The sequence below is a fragment of the Pelecanus crispus genome, chromosome 3 (genome assembly GCF_030463565.1).
Source record: "Pelecanus crispus isolate bPelCri1 chromosome 3, bPelCri1.pri, whole genome shotgun sequence".
Classification (NCBI taxonomy): domain Eukaryota; kingdom Metazoa; phylum Chordata; class Aves; order Pelecaniformes; family Pelecanidae; genus Pelecanus; species Pelecanus crispus.
The window spans coordinates 96,220,648-96,241,752 of NC_134645.1; the positions used below are offsets into that span (position 1 = coordinate 96,220,648).

General features: G+C 39.7%; 1 protein-coding gene across 1 annotated transcript in view; it reads left to right on the forward strand.

The window, feature by feature from the left end:
- IMPG1 (interphotoreceptor matrix proteoglycan 1) overlaps positions 1 to 21,105 on the forward strand; it is a 68,475-nt gene that overhangs the window by 45,314 nt on the left and 2,056 nt on the right. The window contains exons 13-15 of the mRNA XM_075708310.1: positions 14,846 to 15,417; positions 16,204 to 16,423; positions 20,216 to 20,426. Coding sequence (XP_075564425.1) covers positions 14,846 to 15,417; positions 16,204 to 16,423; positions 20,216 to 20,426 — 1,003 coding nt within the window. The remainder of the gene's footprint in view (positions 1 to 14,845; positions 15,418 to 16,203; positions 16,424 to 20,215; positions 20,427 to 21,105) is intronic.

The following is a 21,105-nucleotide window of genomic DNA, read 5'->3' on the forward strand; positions in this document are numbered from 1 at the left end:
CTTCACTAGACCTTGCTAGCACATCATCCCTCAAACACTGGCACGCTGCCCCCAGGCTTATCTCTGGTGAGCCTGGTTTTATCCCTTTCCCTCTTCACATCTAGGTTAAAGCTTTTACAATGAGCCCTGCTAACTTCTGTGCAAAGGTCCCTTTCCCCTTTTGAGACAGGTGCACCCCGTTTGTCACCAGCAGGCCTGGTGCCATGTAGACCAACCCATGATCAAAAAAACCCCAAATTCTGCCGGTGGCACCGGGCTCAGAGCCATGTATTGATCTGCTGGCTCTTCCTGTTTCTTCCCTCATCATTCCCTGCAACTGGAAGGATAGAGGTGAACACTCTTTGTGCTCCTGATCCCTTAACCAGTCATCCCAAGGCCCTGAAGTCTTTCTTGATTGCCCTCAGACTACTTGCTGGAACTTCATGACTCCCTATGTGAAAAAAGCAATAATGGATAATAACCTGAAGGCTATACCAGGTTAGGAAGCTTTCTCTTCACAACTTTAACCTGGGCCCCAAGGAGACAGCAGACTTCCCTAAGATGTGGGTTTGGTCTGCCTGTTGGGCCTTCTGTTCCCTTCAGAAGGGAGTCTCCTATGACAATGGCCCTGTTTTTCCTTATGGAAGCAGTTGTGATGCAGGGCATAGGCTGACTTAACCTCGGTGACACCTCTAAGCTAGATGAACCATCGTCCTCGTTATTGTTCAGCTCCATTTGCAGAGCCTCATACCTATTATGCAAGGGCACCTGGGAAGGTGGGACGGTCACAGGGGAGACACGCCTGCTGCACCGGGCAGGAACTTGTCGCCATTGCTCCCTACCCCTTAAGTCACTGTGTTCAGCCAGGTGAAGAGAGGATAGGGAATCCTCTGTATCATGTGCCCTGTCTGCCAGTTGGGCCTGTCTCAGGGAAGGTGGGGTGCCATTCCAGTAGTCTATCTCTCTATCTCCCTGATACTCCTCAGCCTACTCACCTCTTCCTGGAGCTCTGTCACTAAGCAGAGGAGTCCCTCGACCTGGGCGCATCTCCCACAGGTGCGCTCACTGCTGCCACCCGGGACTGGTGTACGAGCAGGGCACACCCTGCAGCCTGGCACCTGGGTGGCAGCATGTTCCCACTGGAGCTCTGTCTGGGAAGCTGCGCCAGGCATGGTGGGTGCAGAGCTTAGAGAGGGCATGGCTTTCTGCCGGGTGGATGCCATTGCTCCCTGGTTAAGCTGGCAGAGCTTCAGTGCTCTTCCTGCCCGCTCTTCTGTGCGAACTGCCGCACAAACTGCCACACCAATAGTGAATTCCTTGTTAGAGGATAACTCATGCCACCTGCACTAGACAATTATAGGTAAGTTCTAACTTGTATGCTCTGAATCACATCTCTGGATGGAGTTTTGTACCTCTGTCTACTAGCTACAGAGAGGGCTTGGCTTTCCAACTTTGATTCTCTCAGCAATACCTGAGATGCCTCACATAGATGGCACTGACGTTAATATCAATTTAAGATGCATGTTCTTCAATTTGAAAGATGCCATAGTATTTAAAACTAACAGACAAAAAGACATAAAAATCTTAAATGGAGGCAAATTTGCAATAATGTTTATACTAAATGTAATGGGTTTTATGTTTGTGAAAATGTAGAATGTGCAAAACTGCCAGGATAGATCTCATATATTTGCACACTGTAGTTCAAAAAAAAAGAAAGAAAAAAAAAGTTCTGACTTCTGGTTGAAAATAACAGCATTTTTTCCAATACATTCTTAACATTGCTTTCTCAATGCAACTTTATAGAAAGGTATATAGAAGAAAGTACTAAACACAATTTCAAGCAACGATAGCCAGGTGTAAGTTAGGAGGCAAAAATTTCACTTTCATTCTGTAGAATGGTAAGATCATTATGTGCGTCAGTAAGAACGTGATTAAACCAAGCCTGGATGCAAATGAATTAGTTTCTTGTTAATTTTTGCATTTATATGTTTAGGTTTCTTTTTTGTTCTTCCCCACTTGGTGGATTTTTTTAAAATTAAGATATTGTAGAATACAGTACTTATAGAATAGTGGTTCCAATATGTTGTGGTTTAACCCCAGCCAGCAACTAAGCTCCACACAGCTGCTCGCTCACTCCTCTGCGGTGGGATGGGTGAGAGAATCAGAAGGGTAAAAGTGAGAAAACTTGTGGGTTGAGATAAACACATTTTGATAGGTAAAGCAAAAGCTGTGTGCACAAGCAAAGGAATTCATTCACTACTTCCCATCGACAGGCAGGTGTTCAGCCATCTCCAGGAAAGCAGGGCTTCATCACGCGTAATGGTTACTTGGCAAGACAAACACCATCACTCTGAAAGTCCCCCACTTCCTTCTTCTTTCCCCAGCTTCATATACTGAGCATGACATCATATGGCATGGGATATCCCTTTGGTCAGTTGGAGTCAGCTGTCCTGGCTGTGTCCTCTCCCAGCTTCTTGTGCACCCCAAGCCTACTTGCTGGTGGGGCGGTGTGAGAGGCAGAAAAGGTCTTGACTCTGTGTAAGCACTGTTCAGCAGTAATGAAAACATCCCTGTGTTATCAACACTGTTTCCAGCACAAATCTAAAACATAGCCCCATACTAGCTACTGAGAAGAAAATTAATTCTATCCCAGCCAAAACCAGCACATAATAACAGATAACTGAGTTTACAGTCAAAATTGTGTATATGGCCAAATATTCCTTTAATAACCATCTTTATTGCCATGCAATTGGGAATGATGGGCTTTCAAGCAGAGTGGGAGGAGGGTATTGTTGCCATAGCAAAACCTACCAGGGGTTGGCTGAGAAAACGAAGTATTATTCATGAATGACATCTTCATACCCGAGGATTTCAATTCCTAAGCAATACCTTTCAATAAAACTTGCCGTTGTTTTGTTTTATTTTTCTAGACATCAGGAGGAATGAGGTTGGAAAAATACTGTAGCAGTAATACGTTTCAGTCCTTTCCCCCAAAATGTATATATAGCCTAGAGCAGTGGCTGAAGACCTGGCTAAACTTGTCTTAGAACATTAAGTTCCATTCTCATCCCTATTAAATATCTTATTCCTCATTTTAGAATTAGACATTAACTGCCACTCTAAAGCGAAACAACGTAAATCAAAATTATGCTCAACAATTCTTGAAGAACTCCAGAATGTGCCTATATGATACTGCAAAGCTCCAGTAAAGAAAAAAGCAGTGTGGCTTGAGGAGAATGCATGCCTAAAAGCATGAGGACAGCAAACTTTGCTGGTGATACATGGCAGGGCAGAAGAGAATAAACAGCATTGGGTGCAGTTACAAAAAAAAAATTCTTCCTCCTCTCTTGGGAAGGGCTAATGAGAAAGTTATCAGTTTCTCTCTGTCCAGGCACATCTATTATAGTCCAGCTTTCTCCTCTTTTATTGACAATTTCTCTTTAAACTATTGTGAGGTTAGTACTAGTTATACCTAGTATTTCTTTCATGTGGAGGGAGCAGAGTAGTTTCCAGACAGCTAAACAGTTTTCTTTCCTTGTTTTAGTTTTCCATTATATCTGTAAGTTCTACAATCAGTGACTCTTTCTTTTTGTTACAGTAACACATAACGTTTCATCTTTGTATTATCACCGCTACCCAACAACAGTTAAGAGAAGTTAAATGTAATCCATGTACCTTAATCCAAACGTCTACATGAGAACAATCCCAAATATTTATTTAAATGTCATTTTTTGAGAAACTAGCATATGTCTTAAGACTTTTGCACCCCAGTGTTATATGAAGGTCTCTTAGGGAATTTCAAAACAAACACACAGCTAAAGGCTGTATGGATCCATTTTCCTGTACTGTGTAGTTATCACTGGTTTTAATATTTAAACTGCCTGCTCCCTAACAACAGTGCTCTGGCTATTATGAGCTGCTCAGATTCAGAATCCACCCATGATGGGTGGATTTAACAAGCTAAGTCAATGCTAAGACATCTGGTCCAAAGTTATCAATATCACTAAAATTGAAATGTATTCTTACAATGCAACATAGTGTAAAACCAACAGGATCTTCCCAGTGAAATGTCCCCTTCCATCTCTCTCTCTCAGAGTCACTTGTTCCCTTTCAAAACTATGAGAAAAATCAGATTACCTACATTCAAGGCACAACAACTTAGAATAATAAAATACTCCTCATTCTGTGACTTTCATTCCATTAATTCCATGGTTTTCACGTACAAGTGACTATATAGTATGAAAAAAGTGGGTATTCAGTGTTTTCATTTTTCTTGGCAAGTCTAAAAGTACTCACCTGATGACAATATTTTAAGAGAGTCACGGGTTTTAACTTTCTAATTTCATGTTTGTCTTTTCTGTTTTTAGGTCCTTGGGTCAACACATTACTTGAATTTCTATCGTGTGACTTCTATTTTGTTTTTACCATTTTGCAAACTAATAAACTTCAATACTACAAAACTGTCTGATGGTCCCATCACCTACAAAAATTTGCTCTTTTTTTTTCCTATCACACAGCTGAGAAAAATAGAGAAAGTGGGCAGGGATTTGGAGGGTACTTTCAGTTCTGAAGGATAGGTATTGTAACCTGTCAGATTTTGTTTCTAATCATTCTAAAGTAAAATAAATCAAAAATAGTATTCCAGGTTCCAGGTGCTCCATTTGGGGAGTTCCAAAATCATTACAGTGGCATGCAAGAGTATTTGCAACATTTAGATGGATGCTTCCTTATGGTTTCCAGGTGTTTGTAAAGCTTTAGGTTACTTTCATGCAGACTTTGTTATTTAAACTCATGAAATAATTTTTTCAAATTTAATTATAGACGAGTCAACAGCAGGCATAAAAGAATAAGAATCCTTCTGAAGCTATGGTTTTAAGCATGATGTTTCTTATTAAGCTTTGATTCCATTCCTTTGTAGAAATGTATTCATATTTGCTAAGTCACTGCTGCTCAGTTTTGCTTCTCTATTTAATTCATTGATGTGAATACCAATCAAGTCCAGACTTCTCAGTTTAGCATGGTATCTTACTTGTTTAAGATATATTTTAATATGATTTTACTATGGTAGCAAATAGTGCAGAACTTCAATACAAAATAGCTTACAATAAATAATAGTCGCAGCAGCCTCTGGCATTTTTAACATGTTTTCACTGTAAATACGCTTACTAATTCCCCTACTTCACAAGTGTATCTGATCTCAGTTGAATCATTTCTTTAGTGAGGACTTTAATCAGAAAACTGACTTTCAGAGCACTTAACACTAGAACATCATTTTACCTGGCAATCTCAGTAGCAGATGAGGTAAAGGTTCTATACATGGTAAAAAAGTGACTTGTCATGTTATGGAAATAACCTACCACTGGCCTACTCTCCATACAAGGTATCTAATTATACACGTCTATATAGTATTCTTATAAAATGCAGGAATACTGCCTTAACATCCAACTTTATAATCTCTTAATTACGAGTGTGAATACTGTTAACTGCCTAAAGCAATTAATACAGAAATACTGACTTTTCTTCTGCTGTAGTCAGAAGACTGCTGAGGCAAATGGATATTTCTGCATCTTTTCCAAGTCTTAACTTAGAGAGGTAGAACAGTCACCATAACCAGGTGCAGCAGCTCTTGAAGTCAGTGGAGAGACTGTAGTGGGATGACGGTTCAGGCCCAGGTTTAACAGATTATCACTGACTGCTCTCCAGTCTCTTTTCTGCAGATACTTCCATTGCATAGTTTCAGTGCAGAATAAAGTCAAACATTACTACTCAGAGCTTTGGGGATGCTTTAAACACCAGCTATTCCTGTACCGTTCAAAGTACTTATGTGTTTCTGAAATGCTTAATCCTGTAGAAATGCTGAAACATGAGAATGCCAAAGACAGTCGTTAAAATTTAACAGTGAAGTCTCTCAGTATATGAATTTGACACAGGTCTATAAGGTAAGCTTGCCCAATTAATTGTGTATCTACTGTATTTCCACCTGTTGTACTTAAATGACTACTTTGAAGCTGAAAAAGTTTAAAAAAAACATATATTAAATATATTTATTGCATTATTTCAAAGCTTTAAACAGAGGCTTATTCAAAAAACATGCAAAAAGCTTTAATGAGAAAACTATTAGCAGATAGCTAATTGAAGTAAAGAAAGTCCTTAATAAAACAGAAAATGGCAAGCTGCATAACTATTTTTCAGCCATGCATTGGCCAATGCATGTGAAAATGATAATCAAAGAAAAAATGAATTTGTAATCGCACAAGAAACCGATATTTCAGAGGGCTCTTACAGGTACAGTGACCAAACATGAAATTGCTAAAGGCAGATGTGACTCCCTTTTGCTAATGACTGACTTCCACGAAGGCTCAGGAAGCCTGCATTTCCCAAGGAGAGATGGATGAACGACAATATTAAGGGAATTCTTTCTGTGTACTGAAAACTTTGTGTGAGTTGAGTAAGACCACCTAATTTACATCAGTGAAAAGTTTATGGGCAGACTGTTGTGAGCTGCATCATTCTGCTTCTCTCAGGAGAATTAGCTGCACTGAGGGAAACATTGCAGGGGAGTAAAAATAGTCAGGGTTTGGCTTTGTTCTTAATGATTTGCTGTAAATCTTTATGCGTCTTTGAGGAACAAGTGAAGAATTCTTTGCTTTTTATTTTTTCAGTCATTGCAGAAGTATATAATACTACTGACCTCCAGAAAAAAAGAATCATGGTAAAGATCCCAAAGTGAGATGAGGGCCAAGTCATAACTCTCTTTGTGAGCAAACATCCCAAATCAAACAGAGTGTCTGTTGCTCTGGTCAAATTACTCAGGTAAGCATGAAAGTCAGTGAAACAGGGTTGTCCAGTTGTTACCAAATAGAAGGTGGGCCTTGATGCCAGTGTGTGGAGCCCAGCCAAAGAAGCACCTCATGAAGATTTTTTCATAATGAACATAGACAAGATTAGTAAGCTGTAGTTGGTCAACACCCTGAATTCTGCAGTGTTTTAGCTTTTCAGGTCTTGGTTTTGCAAATTTTATATTATCCTCTTAGTTTTCAAGAGTGTCAGGTAGAACTGAATTGTTCTGTGAATAAGATTATCATTACTAAGTAGTATTTCATTAGGATAGAAAATACTCCTTACAGCTGTAGTTACACAGAGCCCTACATAGTAGTGGAGCTAGAGCTGCAGGTATCAGGCTGTTTTGTGAAAAATTAGACTACTCAAAAGGTTTCAGCGAGGGTGCTAAGGAAAAAAGGTCAAGATGTACAAGAATTTGTAGGACTGGAGATGGAGAAGAGATGGGGTTCAGTCCCAGTGAGCTCAGGTTCACTGGAGTCAGTGGAGAAGGAGTTCTGTTGGTTTCACTGGATGCTAAACCTGGCTTCTGGAGAGTTCATGTAGACAGACAGAATGACAGCCATAGATCATGCTGGCTCTTCTGGCTTGGCTTCACAGTTAAAAAGACAAACTTAATCAGTAATTATGTGCTGCGAGACATTTGTTCTGACACATTAGGTAAATGATCCTCTTCTCTTAATTCTCTAAATCCTCATCTTACTTGTACCCTAGTTAAAACTGAAAGACCTCAAACACAAATTCAGTACATTTCATCTATTTGTTTGTACACAGCAGTCCTGCATCCAGGGATTTTGTGGTATTTCAGGCACCAAAAAATATGTAAATTCAAATCCAGGTATTTGCTGTACCAGTCCATCTGGTATTTATATCAGCAGAGCTGCCCATAAGGAGATTTTTACCCTGCATTATGGACCAATCTCTTAATTACACAGTTTTTCCTTTGTTATTTTCCTCAGCCAGCATGTATACGAATATATACATATACATTGTAATACTGTAACTTTCATATACAGAACAATATCTGTCAGTGGACTTGGAAATCTGTCTATTGCCAATAGGAAATGTCAGTGCTTATTAAGGTCATGAATGAAATGAAATGCCAGAACCTCTTAATGTATAACCTTCTAGGCCTGCTTATTAATGCAAACCCACTAGAAAAATGTCTCATGACAATTTGACCTTTCCCAAACAATAATTCCTTATTCGTGGTCAATTAGGAGGGTTTTCCTCACTTAAAAAAATATAAGAGGACCAACTAATTAGATACCTAAAATAAAGTTGTTGAAATGGCAGTTGATTTTTTCTGGTAAGTCAAACCTATGTATCTTTCTCCCTCAGCTGGGAATAAATGCCTGCATGCAGCATTCTTTTTACAAAGATTTAATATAGCAATGCACGGAGGAAATTGCCTCTTAATTTAGTGTTTACAGATCTTTGCCAACAGCAGTTTAATTTTAGATATAAATCTCTCCTCAGTACAATATTGTCCTGCCTTGTCCGTGTAATACAAAAAAACATCTGGAGAGTTCAGTGAACATCTTTGTGGGAGGGTAAGTGGTGGTTGAGAGTTAGAGTTAAGGGTTTTTTGTTGCTGACAGCAGTTTTTAATTCCATACAATTGTTTAACCTTCAGTATGGTTACTCTGAGGGTATATTGGAGTTCAGCATCTTTATTTTGTGCTCTCTGTGGGTTCCCTACACCTGAATGATAGTGTTGTAGACCAAACTATATGCTGAAATGAAATATGCTGAGACTAAGAATGTCTAAATCTTCAGTGTTTGTACTTTTAGAGGTTTCATAAAATAATTGCCTGCGTTTTTCTAGCCTTCTGCTGTAAAAATCTCATCTATGAGGCAAACTGGGTGAAGTTTTACAAATAATTGCTTTACGATGAACCAGTTTAAGTGTATTTTGTGTTCCATTTCAGAATTTTATATATAGAGATATATATATGTATGTGTGCATACATAGAATAGTTTGGGTTGGAAGGGACCTTTAGAGATTATCTAGTCCAACCCCCCCTGCAGTGAGCAGGGACATCTTCAACCAGATCAGGTTGCTCAGAGCCCCAGCCAACCTGACCTTGAATGGCTCCAGGGATGGGGCCTCCACTACCTCTCTGGGCAACCTGTGCCACTGTTTCACCACCCTCATCATAAAAAATTTCTTCCTTATATCTAGTCTGAAAACCATTATATATTGGTCTTATATAGAAAAACAATATTGTAAATACAAAGGGTTTGGTTTGTTTTTTCTTTTCATTCCAAATGTCTAGGTCTTCTTTGTTTCATCCATAGTTTTTAACTCCTTAAGATTGATTTTTATCAAAGTCTCATGTAGACAGAGGAAAAGCTTGGCAAAACCAGCTGCAAATCATTTTACTGATGATTTCAACATGTCACTTCTGTAGGCAAGTCTTGCAGCAGATAAAGTGCAGCCAACAGAAGGGGTCAGTAACCCGTGGGTTTGGGACTGGTGTTGTCCAGCGCTCAGCAGCCTTTTAGGTGAGCCCATTTACTTTCACATTGCAAGGGACTAATGCCACCTCTGCGGTCAGTCACTATCTGTCTCAGCTGGAGAGCCAGTGACTGATAAGAATTGGCAGTTTATGAAAACAGGTGATATGTGCTCAGAGATCATCTTGGTATGCCCTCAAGGCCTTTTAAGTTACTTTGCTTGTAATAAGAGGATGCCAGAAGACCTTTATAGTCTATGTATAGACTGTGTGTGTATATATACACACGCACGTACACACAGCTATAAGCCAAATGTGTAATGTATATGGTTATTCTGCTTCAAACTTGCTGCAATTTCAAAACCATTTCAGTACTTCTTTCTCCTGTAGTTACCTCTTTCTAAAATATGATCCTCCTAACAAATAGCAGCATGATCATATGCTTGAGTGTATGTTGTCATGCTGAAAGAAGGTTACTCTGTGGAGCTGCAGGTTCATCCCATCAGTAGATCATCCTGCATTAATGCCTCAAGCACTAATGCTAAGAAATCTGTTCTGAGTTCCCTTAACTAATAAGCGACTCTCACTCCTTATCAGCGTAACAAGTAAGACCAAGAGCTCCGTAAACAGAGAACATCACTAGGCTTTGTTTTTCTAATCTGTCTGTATCCTTGATTACACAAGAAACACGAGGGCATGACAAGAGAAAAGCGTCTCAAGTTCTCAATGAAGTATTAGGGCATCACACTGTGGTGCAGTGTTTGGTGTTACATGTGGCATGCACAACTCCGGGTTCCATACAGCACTGTGCTGTTCTTTTTTTGGCTGCTTTCTTAGGGTTGGAGGTACTAGGGCTGTAGCCCTTGTATTATACTGTCAGCAGTGCAAATTACATATCACAACAAATAAAAGGAGACTGCACAACTGTGCTAGTTTAAATGGGAATTTGCTGCCCTCACTTCATGGTCCGGTTGTGCTTCCAGATCACCACAGTCTGGCCTTGCAGTAAAGGAGAATGCAGCACTTGGTCTTTTTCCGGATCCCATCCAACACAGATGCTTCATATTAGCAGTGGACTTCAGAGTCCTTTCCAGAATCACCAGTACTCTAAGCTTGCTTGTTATTTTGTACACTTCAGTCATGAACAGCCACTGGGGATGTGGGAGGGAGGTGGGAGGAGCTCATCATGTGAAAGGTAAGGAATGATTTTGTAATCTGGCAGAATGCTTTTCCCCTAAGGGCCATAGGACTGGGCACTCCTGATCCTCAGGGCAAATCCAAATACCCTGATCTCGCTTGCTTGGATTTTATGCTACCAGAGTTCCATTGATTTCAGTGAGTTCAATGCTGATAAATACGGCATTAGAACTCAGCCCTAAATATCAAAACCAAAATAGGTGAAATATAGTCTCTTATCAAGTGGGAATTTTTGTCATCTAAATCATTCTGGTTTCCAAATATTCTGCCAGTTACAATGAAGCAATTGGGGGAAAATGTTTTCATGCATGCAGATGAAGGCAACAAAATTAACTACAAAAATTTGCCTTTTCCAGTATGGGAAAGGGATACTAAATATTGACAGAGATGAGTGATCTTCAATAACTTCCCATCAGCCAGCTAGTGTTAAGGGCAAAATAGGCACCCCTGGTGGCATACCACTGCTTTGCAGTTGCCTCCCCTAAAACCTGATCTCTGAAAAACCTTGGCAGCACCCAGCTCCAACTGATTTGTTCCAATGTGCCAAAGTATAATGGAATGTTTGTCCATCATCATCAGCTGTCCAGGCCAGTTTGGGAAATGTTTGGAAGAAGCGTCTCTGGTGACTGCTCTACTTTCAGCTGCAAGGTAACAGGGGAATCCTGCAAGAACATGTAACAGTAGCTAACAACCTGGTCTTCAAAAGAGGGGGACCATCTTGCAGGCAGTTGCCTTACAAACTTGCAATATTTTGTGCATCCAAAAAGCAGCAAATGTGGAAGGTGTCCTTTCCCTGATTGCCCCTGTCGCATCTTATTTCTAGAATGCTTTTTCACATGTAGCTATGAGAACGTGCTCTGCTGCTGTGATAAACTCTGCTCTAGCAAGAATTTGCCTGATATTCCTCAGAACCTTGCTGAAATACAATGTTAGTGTCTGTTACTCAATACCTGTTAAAACCAGTCTTAAAATACATTGTACTTTCAGACGGAAATAACGGAATAACATTTGCGCTAGTTACTGACGTAGTGACTGCATAAATAGAAGCAGATGCAGTAACAATCCTTCCAGGCTGCTTTATCTGAGGAGTTCTGCTTCAGAATATCCAGGTTATTTTTGGAAATTGTTTTTAGAAATTCACTTCCCTGCAGAGCAGACAAAAAAACCCTAGTTCTTCCCCTAGCCAAGGGGAAGGCATGCGAAACACTTGTAACAAATGGAAAACCTTAGAACTGAGTGGGAAGAGGAACATTCCAGTAACACCATGTTACTTGTATTCTAGAGTAAAACTCCTGACCTTTCACCAGTGCCAGAACCACACTGCCCTGCTGGTAGTGTCAAACTCAAAAAACTCAATAGTCCTTATCACTCTAATACTTGAGCACCTCAGAGTAATCAGTGGACCTCAATAATACTACAAGGAGCTGAAGAGATTGATTCAGATAACAGAAACTACATAAGGGGAAAATCAGGCATTTTACAGAAATTCATTGTGTATGTTCTGAAGTCGACAGAAAGATACAGGCACTTCAAAATATCCAGAACATGTTTGGATGGTTTTCTTCATGTGAGATAAATGCCTCTCTATTGACTAAAAAGGGGAACAAAGGTGACCAACTTGGAGGATGCACTCACTTTTAAATGCCTTCTAGAAGTGAGATCAATACCACACAAAGGCATGTTCTCAAGGCTCCAGAGGAGTTACAAGAGGAACCAAAAAGTAAATCTAGCTGTCTCACAACCTACTCCAATAGTTTAACCACTGGTCAGTCTATTATGTGTTTTACTTATTTTATTACTATTCATAGAATAGTTTGGGTTGGAAGGGACCTTTAGATGTTATCTAGCCCAACCCCCCTGCAGTGAGCAGGGACATCTTCCACTAGAGCAGGTTGCTCAGAGCCCCGTCCAGCCTGACCTTCAATGTTTCCAGGGATGGGGCCTCCACTACCTCTCTGGGCAACCTGTGCCACTGTTTCACCACCCTCATCATAAAAAATTTCTTATGCTCAATCTAAATCTACCCTCTTTCAGTTTAAAACCATTACCCCTTGTCCTATCACTTTTTTAGCAAGGCCTGTTGTTTTTTAGCAACGCCTGTTGTGACAGGACAAGGAATAATGGATTTAAACTAAAGAAGAATAGATTTAGACTAGACATAAGAAAGAATTTTTTTACAATGAGGGTGGTGAAGCACTGGAACAGGTTGCCCAGAGAGGCACTGTTCCCACTACAGGCCCTGCTAAAAAGTTTGTCCCCATCTTTCTTATAAGCCCCCTTTAAGTACTGAAAGGCCACAATAAGGTCTCCTCGCAGCCTTCTCTTCCCCAGGCTGAACAACCCCAACTCTCTCGGCCTGTCCGCATAGGAGAGGTGCTCCAGCCCTTGGATCATTTTTGTGGCCCTCCTCTGGACCCGCCCCAACAGGTCCATGTCCTTCTTGTGCTGAGGGCTCCAGAGCTGGACACAGTACTCCAGGCTGGACCTCACCAGAGCAGAGTAGAGGGGCAGAATTGCCTCCCTTGACCTGCTGGCCACACTGCTTTTGATGCAGCCCAGGATACGGTTGGCTTTCTGGGCTGCAAGCACGCATTGCTGGCTCATGTCCAGCTTTTCATCCACCAGTACCCCCAAGTCCTTCTCCGCAGGGCTGCTCTCAATCCCTTCATCCCCCAACCTGTACTGATACCAGGGCTTGCCCCGACCCAGGTGCAGGACCTTGCACTTGGCCTTGTTGAACCTCATGACATTCACATGGACCCACTTCTTGAGCTTCCTTCTGGATAGCAGAGTATCTATTGATACTATTTATTGCTTACATATATTAAATTTATATATATTTATATATTATCTATTATTTTTATATTATTAACTTATTTTATTTTATTAGCAAGTGTTTTATTTATCTTTTTACACCACTATCACTGACTCACCAAATATATACTACAACATACATAACAAAACAAATGACAAAGGGGAAAAAATATATACGTAGCAGCTCTTAACATAAGTTTATACAAAGTGGTAACCAGATGGGAGAAAATTCTTCTCAAGCATCTAATTTTGGTAAAAACACATACCATGCCTTAGAGCAATTCTTTGCTGTTTTGAGAAGTGTGGTCAGCTTAGCAGAATGGCGCTATATATGGTTATATAGAAAATAACCCACATTAGACCAAGGCATTGTATCTGCAGGGAGGAAGGAAAGAGCTAGTACATGCTGTTAAATTATCAGTGTCAAAAAAATAGACAGCTATCTTGTATTAAGCTTTTCTTTGTTGAAAATGTACATTTGTTCCTAAAAGCAGCAATGCAATAAGCAGAAGAATGAACCTCATTTATTTAGAAGCAAGGAAATGGAAAGGGGCATAAAGAACATCCATGAGCAACTCCTATGCCATGGACAGGATAGTTGCCACCTCCTTCAGTTGGGGTTATTCCTAATGCAAAAGTTTGCTCTCCCTTAATACTTTCATTGGCCACTGGGAGGAAATTAGTGAATAGGGAATGAAAGAGTTCATCAACTGGAGAAAAACTTCTTTCCTATCAGCTGATAAGTGATTTTGCCTGCAGGGGGCTGCTAAAAGTCCTGCATGAAGAGCCCACATAAGTATATCACTGGGAAAGGATAAAGTTGTCATCTTGGGTAGACGTCTGTTGCTTGGAGGCTATCGTTTTCTGTGACGTCATTGTAGCCAGGTAGCTGCAAGCCAAATTCAAAGAGTCTCATTCATCATGCTGTAGATTTGGATTTCACCTACCACTATCACACATCCTAGATCCACGCCAAGCCCCAATGGGGACTTTGTAGAAGTTCAGCACCTGGATCAAATGGCTGCTTCAGGTGCAGCAGATGATTTCTTAAGGTTTGAATTTGTTTTCACTGGTGCTGTTGTCTTTTAGGTAAATCAACACAGTTTGCATCTGAAGACGTTGTACTGTTTTTCTTAACCACGTTTTATGATTACTGGCAAATAATAGCTTTAACCTCTCGCAAAGGGGAACAGAATGACTCGGGCATGCAACTGATCCAAGCAGACAGCTCAAAGCTGCAATCTACTTTCAGTCAACAAAAACTGACAGTGCGATTATGTACCTTCAAAACAAGAATTCGCTTTGGAATGGCTCAGGAAATATTTACCAAGTGTAATTATTATTTAAACACAGCACCCACAAAGATGTGGATGAGGTGTTTTATTCCACTAGTCATTCCTTGGTGATGAAAATAACATTTTCATGTTTAGATAGTGTTAAAGCTTGTTTTAAAAAATGCTTCAGTGGAAATACAATACACATGTTGTTTCCATGCTTGATGTTTGTTATGCTTGCTTTTCAAAATGGCTATTTAGTTTTCCCCTGTTTTCCTGCAGCAGTTAAGTTCCTGGATGAACCAGAATCATCAGGCGATGACATTTTAGTTACAGCCAGCACTTACAAAACGTTGCCTTTCTTTATTGGTTCAAGTGATTTCTCTACCACTCAGCCTGAAGATGTTGTTACAGATGTGCTACCATCAGAGCAAACAGCACCACTGCCTGCAGCAACCAGCCCATCCTACAGCCTCTCTCAGATCATTGAACAGTCCCTTGAGGTACCAGATTCCTCAGTGCCCACATCTGAGATTGTTCCTCCCGATGGCACCGGGATAGGAGTGCAGGATATTGCTGCTGAGTTTGACCACATCGGTGTGATGACCACAGCAGCACTGGATGAAGTGGAGCATGGCAGTGGTTATATCTCAGTGCTGACAACTGAGCCTGCAGAAGCCACCCCAGCTCCTACGCTGAAGTATGTAACTACCAGCTCCATGACAACCGCAGCCAAAGGCAAAGAACTAGTGGTTTTCTTCAGCCTGAGAGTAACCAACATGCACTTCTCTGATGACCTCTTCAACAGGAGTTCGCCAGAATACAAAGCACTAGAACAACAGTTCATGCAATTGGTGGGTGAAAATCAACTTGAACAACATATGCAATAGTCAGGCACAGTTTAAAGAAATACACCGAAGAGCACAGTATTTTAACAATATCAGACCCTACTACAATTCGGTCTGATAAGCCGTATTTTCAAAGGACCGATAAGCCTGGGAGGCTCTCAGGGTATGAAGAAAGAGTTTATGAAGTCAGTGATGAAAGTTTTTACTTGTCCAGATATATGCCTGGCATGTAATTTATTTGGCTTTTTCTTAAATTCATGTCAACAGTATAGCAGTGCTGATTACATCTAAGGCTTGTGTCCACATGCTGGATTTAAAAATAGGCCTTTTAAAATATATCATCGCTTAGCAGGGGGAATGTGATTAGATATGGATTTTCTCTATGGGTACAATAGGGCAGCAGGTCAGCTCACTAACATGCCTATTATGCTATGCCCTAACCTGCCTGGATTGAACGTTTGAAAATAATAAAGTTAGCTTTTGAGTGAGGTGATTTTTTTTCTCTTCCAGATGAATAAACTCCCGAAATGCTGTGCATTTCATTGCAGGAGAAATGTATCCCATTTCATCCCTGCCCATCCCTCTCAATACATTATTGAGAAAGACGCAAAAGTCCAGAAGAAGATAGCGCTAAACAGAAAAGTGAATTTGGTGGTGGAGCTTAACAACTGTATTAAATTCAGAGAAATAAGTGTGTGATGTGTTTACCTGATAATGAAAAGTGACTACAAGAAGTTATAGTAGGTAGACATTGACAGGAAGTTAAAATAAAGGCAAATTTCTGTTTTGCAGCTACTTCCATACCTTCAGTCCAACCTTACAGGTTTTAAGCACCTGGAAATACTTAACTTCAGGAATGGAAGTGTGATTGTGAACAGCAAAATGAAATTTGCCAGGACAGTGCCATACAATATCACCGAAGCAGTACACTGTGTTTTGGAAGATTTCTGTGATGCTGCAGCCCAACACCTCAATTTGCAGATTGACAGCTATTCCCTGGATATTGAGCCAGGTAAGATTGAATTAATAATGTATGTGCAAAACCAAAACCAAGGAGATAATATTTTCCAGATTGTTACAGCTTCAGAAGTATTACTGGTTTGGAAATAACGATATTAGCAATAGCCTCCCAGTGATCAGGAGTAATAAGAAAATCCAAGATGTTGCAAATTATCTGCAGACATATTTTCATACTACAACGAAATGTTGGGTGGAGGTGTTGGTCTGTGCATGTACACCAACTGCTTTTCAGAGTCAATTATAGGGGACTAAAAACTCTCTAGCATAAGGGCTGGGCGAAGACAGGTATAAAGATTGTTCATGTGCAGTTTATAGGAGTGACTCATGCAAATCTTGCATCTGGGCATGTAAACATAACGTCTGATTATTTTTGTAATGTTGTAAGCAAACTGTAATTTAGTGCATCATTAAATCTACTTTTAAAAGACTACAGAGTTCAAGACAGAAGGAGATAATTTATAGGAATAATTAGATTGTACAGATACTCACTGACCAGGGCATTACTATATGTAGCACTCTATAGATTTGTAATTCCAGAATCCCTCCTGATTTAATACCATTCAAATAAGTCTGTAGTCTTTGTTAAAAGTTGAAAGTCAGTAACAACATATCTGGACAGTATTGTAATGTTGGAAGCTTGAAGTTTTCAAAAACTATATTGTTTTATAAAATTGAAGCCTGGATCTGTTTTCAGGTTCCAGTAATTATTTCGGGGCTGAACTTAATTTCATAGGCATGGAGAAGAACGATACCAATACCTCAGCATACAGATGCCTTTAGCAGTTTTGGTTAAGCTGTCTTTTTACGTACAGGTCTCTGACAACTCCAGAACAACAACAACAAAAAAGTCCATTTACAATTCATGGAGGCAGTTTCTAATCTGTTTTCATTTTATGTAACTCCTTGTGGCCACTAAGAGAATGGGTAGTACTTGGTTAAGAAAGTTAACAAAATCACAGAATTTAAACTTTCAAATACTGCCATGATAAACTGATGTGTCACTGAATAAAGTAATAAATGAGTTCACTAGACAGAGTGAACTTTGGGCTACCACTCTTTCTCTGCTTCAGTAGTAAATTTTCATTAAATAAAAACTAAAATGAAAAAGTTGCTAAAATGCAAATACAGAAAAATTTTAAAGTCTTTCATTTTCATATCAGCTGCTTTCCTGATGTGGTATTTCAACATTAATTCAAGGAAACTAGACTATATCACCATGAGTTTGCTGAGAGCTGTTCTTTCAAGGCTTATGAGCAGTAGTAAAATGTCAAAATAGAAGAAATTATGTTTAGAAATCCAATATATTCCCATACAGGTGTTTCAAAGCCCTACTGTCTTTTCACTCCAGAAAAAAATCAACGTGTTTAGTAAATTAAGGTAATTTAAGCAAATTCCTATTTAGTGTGAAACTGTGAGCCATCTAGTGGTAATAATGTTATACCACATAGAAACGCTGATGGGAACTGACAATCCAAAATATGTATCAAGACTCAGCAGCTGCAAAGGGCTGAATGCATTGGTCATAAATAATACTATAAAGAATAACACAGCAGGCTTCTAAAAATACCTGCATGCATTTTTGGGTTTTTTTTTGTAATCTAAAAAAAGTGAAAAGACAGAAAAGATGAGAAAGTATGGCAGGTATGTAGCACAACACTTTATTAAGGAAAATTAAACATTATCACAAAAAAAAAATGACCCCCTAACCCAGTGAAATGCTTATGCCAAACTCTGCTTGTCAAATAGAAATGCACTGAGACTGTTCAGTTTCTGAAAACTGCAGAGCTGTAGCACATCACCCTGGGTAATGCTTAGGCAGAGCCTGTGCCTCCTTACTAGCAGTATCAACCTTTATTTCCACTAGTATGAAGGTAAACTGTGACCATCAAAACTGGGAAAGAGACTCACAGGACACATGCAGCTAATGGAGCTGTTAATGCTTTAATCAATTACTCAATCATACCAAGTCTTTTATTAACCATTTTTCCTTCAGAAGTGTTCTGGCTTTGCTTGGAGTGCAATTCTGTGTGGGATAAGAAAAGAATCTGTAAGAACTAATATCCCCTTTTGATTTTCCAGCTAGTTTTTTTGGGTTGTGGTTTTTTTGTTGTTGTTGTTTGTGGGTTTTTTTTAACATATAAGCAAGGGTTTGCCTGACAATAAAATAACCTTGTAATTTATTGCATTACTCTGATGCCCAGTTATTAGTGTTCACATGTATGTACATTTACAGTCCAGGAACAAAGTAGATCCCAAATTAACGTGCACATTGTATATAGCAAAGGGAAATTGAGCATGCTAAATCTCACTAGTCCTAAATTAAAAAAAAAAAAAAAAAAGGAACTAGCCATAGAATTATAGAGGGGTTAAAATTGAACAGCTGTACTGGATTAATTTTTACCAATTAAGCATGTCCTAGTGTGTGTCTGAGATTTCCAGTCCTACTATAAAGAATGCGATGCTCATTTTTCATTGAAATCAGTATTACGGAGCATCTAGGGCTGTGAATTGGCTCCAGAAGAAAATTCTCAGCCCAGATAGTACCTACAGGTACTAGCTGCAATACCCAGTACAAATCTTCTTTTTAAATTACACATTTTTCTTCTCAAGAAATGTTAAGCCCACATGACTAAAAAGGGGACAGTTTTCTTCTGCACTGATGTATTAGGTGATTTTGGTTTCTGTAGACCAGACCTGAGACTAAGTTCCTCTCTACAGCTTAGACTACAGCTGCAAACTTCCTCTGAACAGGTCCAGTCACTCAGGACCTGCATAGCCCAGCTCATACCCTGTATATCTGCTCTCATGTCCTCCTTCTCTGTGCTCTCCTTTCCTGCCTTTGTCCACTTTGTTTTGTTTGCCTTCCTGGATTCACACATTTTATTGAAACTGGTTGCTGGCAAGAACAGAATTTGTGTCCCCTGGTCTGCTTCTCATCTTTTGCCTTCTATCTATGGGTTTTACCCCATAGTGCACAGGAAACTGCCTCCAGGAGCCAAGATTGGTGGATGCAGCCCTCCTCCTTATCACCCATCAGCACACAGCTGGGCTGAGCACTGGGTTAAAATGACTCCTCCTGAGTCTTTTTTCCAGTTAGAAGCAGAGAATGGGAAAGAAGAAGTAGACTTGTGTGACAGGTGAAGTTAGGACTCTAAGCTGTCTCTGATTTGGGCCTTCCTACGAACATCAGCAGACTCATTTTCCCTTAATCTCACAGAAGCATCCTTTACTAATCTTTAAAAAAAAAAAAAAAAAAAAAAAAAAGGCAAGTTTTCCCAATGCTAACATCACCTCCAAAAAAGCTCTGCAAGCACGTATTTTCTCTAGACAATGCCAGTATTTCTACGTTGCAGTCCTCATCGCATTGTGCAATATTCAATAATTTAATTCCCTCCCCTTGACATATCCTAAATTATGTGTTTAAGATGATTATAGTCAAAACTATTTCTTATATATATGCAAGGCTGTTGCGTAGTATCCATGAGTTTAAAACTATTACTTACAGTAAAAAAAGGATAAAAATTTCCAAATGTGAAAATCTTTGTCAGTGAGATGAAAATGAATGGTAATGATAGGGTAAATAAACGTACAAGTATAAGCTTGCATGCTTGCTGTGTCTTCTACAGAAAGAAGGATGTGTGTCCTTTTATGCTAGACTACATCCTCCTATTAACATGCACAAGTAGCAGGCCAGTAAATGTGAATTGTTTTCTCTAGCTGCCACAAAGCCTGCCAAGTTGCTTTGGGGTAATGCATCAACTAATGATTTACCCATCCTTTACAGCTGATCAGGCAGACCCATGCAAATTCATGGCGTGCGACGAGTTTTCCGAATGCATAACAAACGAGTGGACAAAAGAGGCTGACTGCCTTTGTAAACCTGGTTACGCAAGCCAAGACGGATTACCCTGTCGGAGCCTGTGTGAGTTGGAACCCCATCTTTGCGTCAATGGTGGGAAATGTGAGTTAGTTCCAGGAAGAGGAGCCGTCTGCAGGTAAATAAATGGTTCTTAGCATGAATTCTCTTAACAGCCCCGACACGTCTATTGCATGAACAAGCAGGGCTCAGTATATACTTTTCAACAGCGTAAACTGTGCTAATAAGCCAAGACCTCAATATTCAGACACTTTAAGCAACATTGCAATACCCTTCTTCAGTCTAAAGTCTCACTATGGATAAATCCATTTCTGCCTGTTGGTACACACAGATCGTCATGATATAGTTATTTTTTTTAGAGATGCTTTAGAAATTTATTACAAATTCAGCATCATTGGCAGAGACGACAAGTACAAAACCATGCATTCTTTTCAGATTTCCAAATACATCTTGGAAAAATGAAATAAGACATTCATGTTTTTGCTATTGATTACATAGTAGTATTTTAAGAAATTAATTCTAAGTTGTATTTAAAAGGAAATCTGTATTCTTATAAAACACACCTATGAACACTATTCTGACTCCGGACCACCCAATAAAGCACATAAAGACTGAGGCTGCTTTCAGAGCTTTCTGGGAAAGACTTGAAGATTAGCAGCTCCATGTAACTGCAAACATATTCCGTAAGGATTTTTACACAAAATGATGTTAAGCCAATATTGAGAACTACCACAGTACTTGAACATATTAATTCTCTTTTGAAAGTATCAGGTTGCATCTCACTGTAAGACCAGACT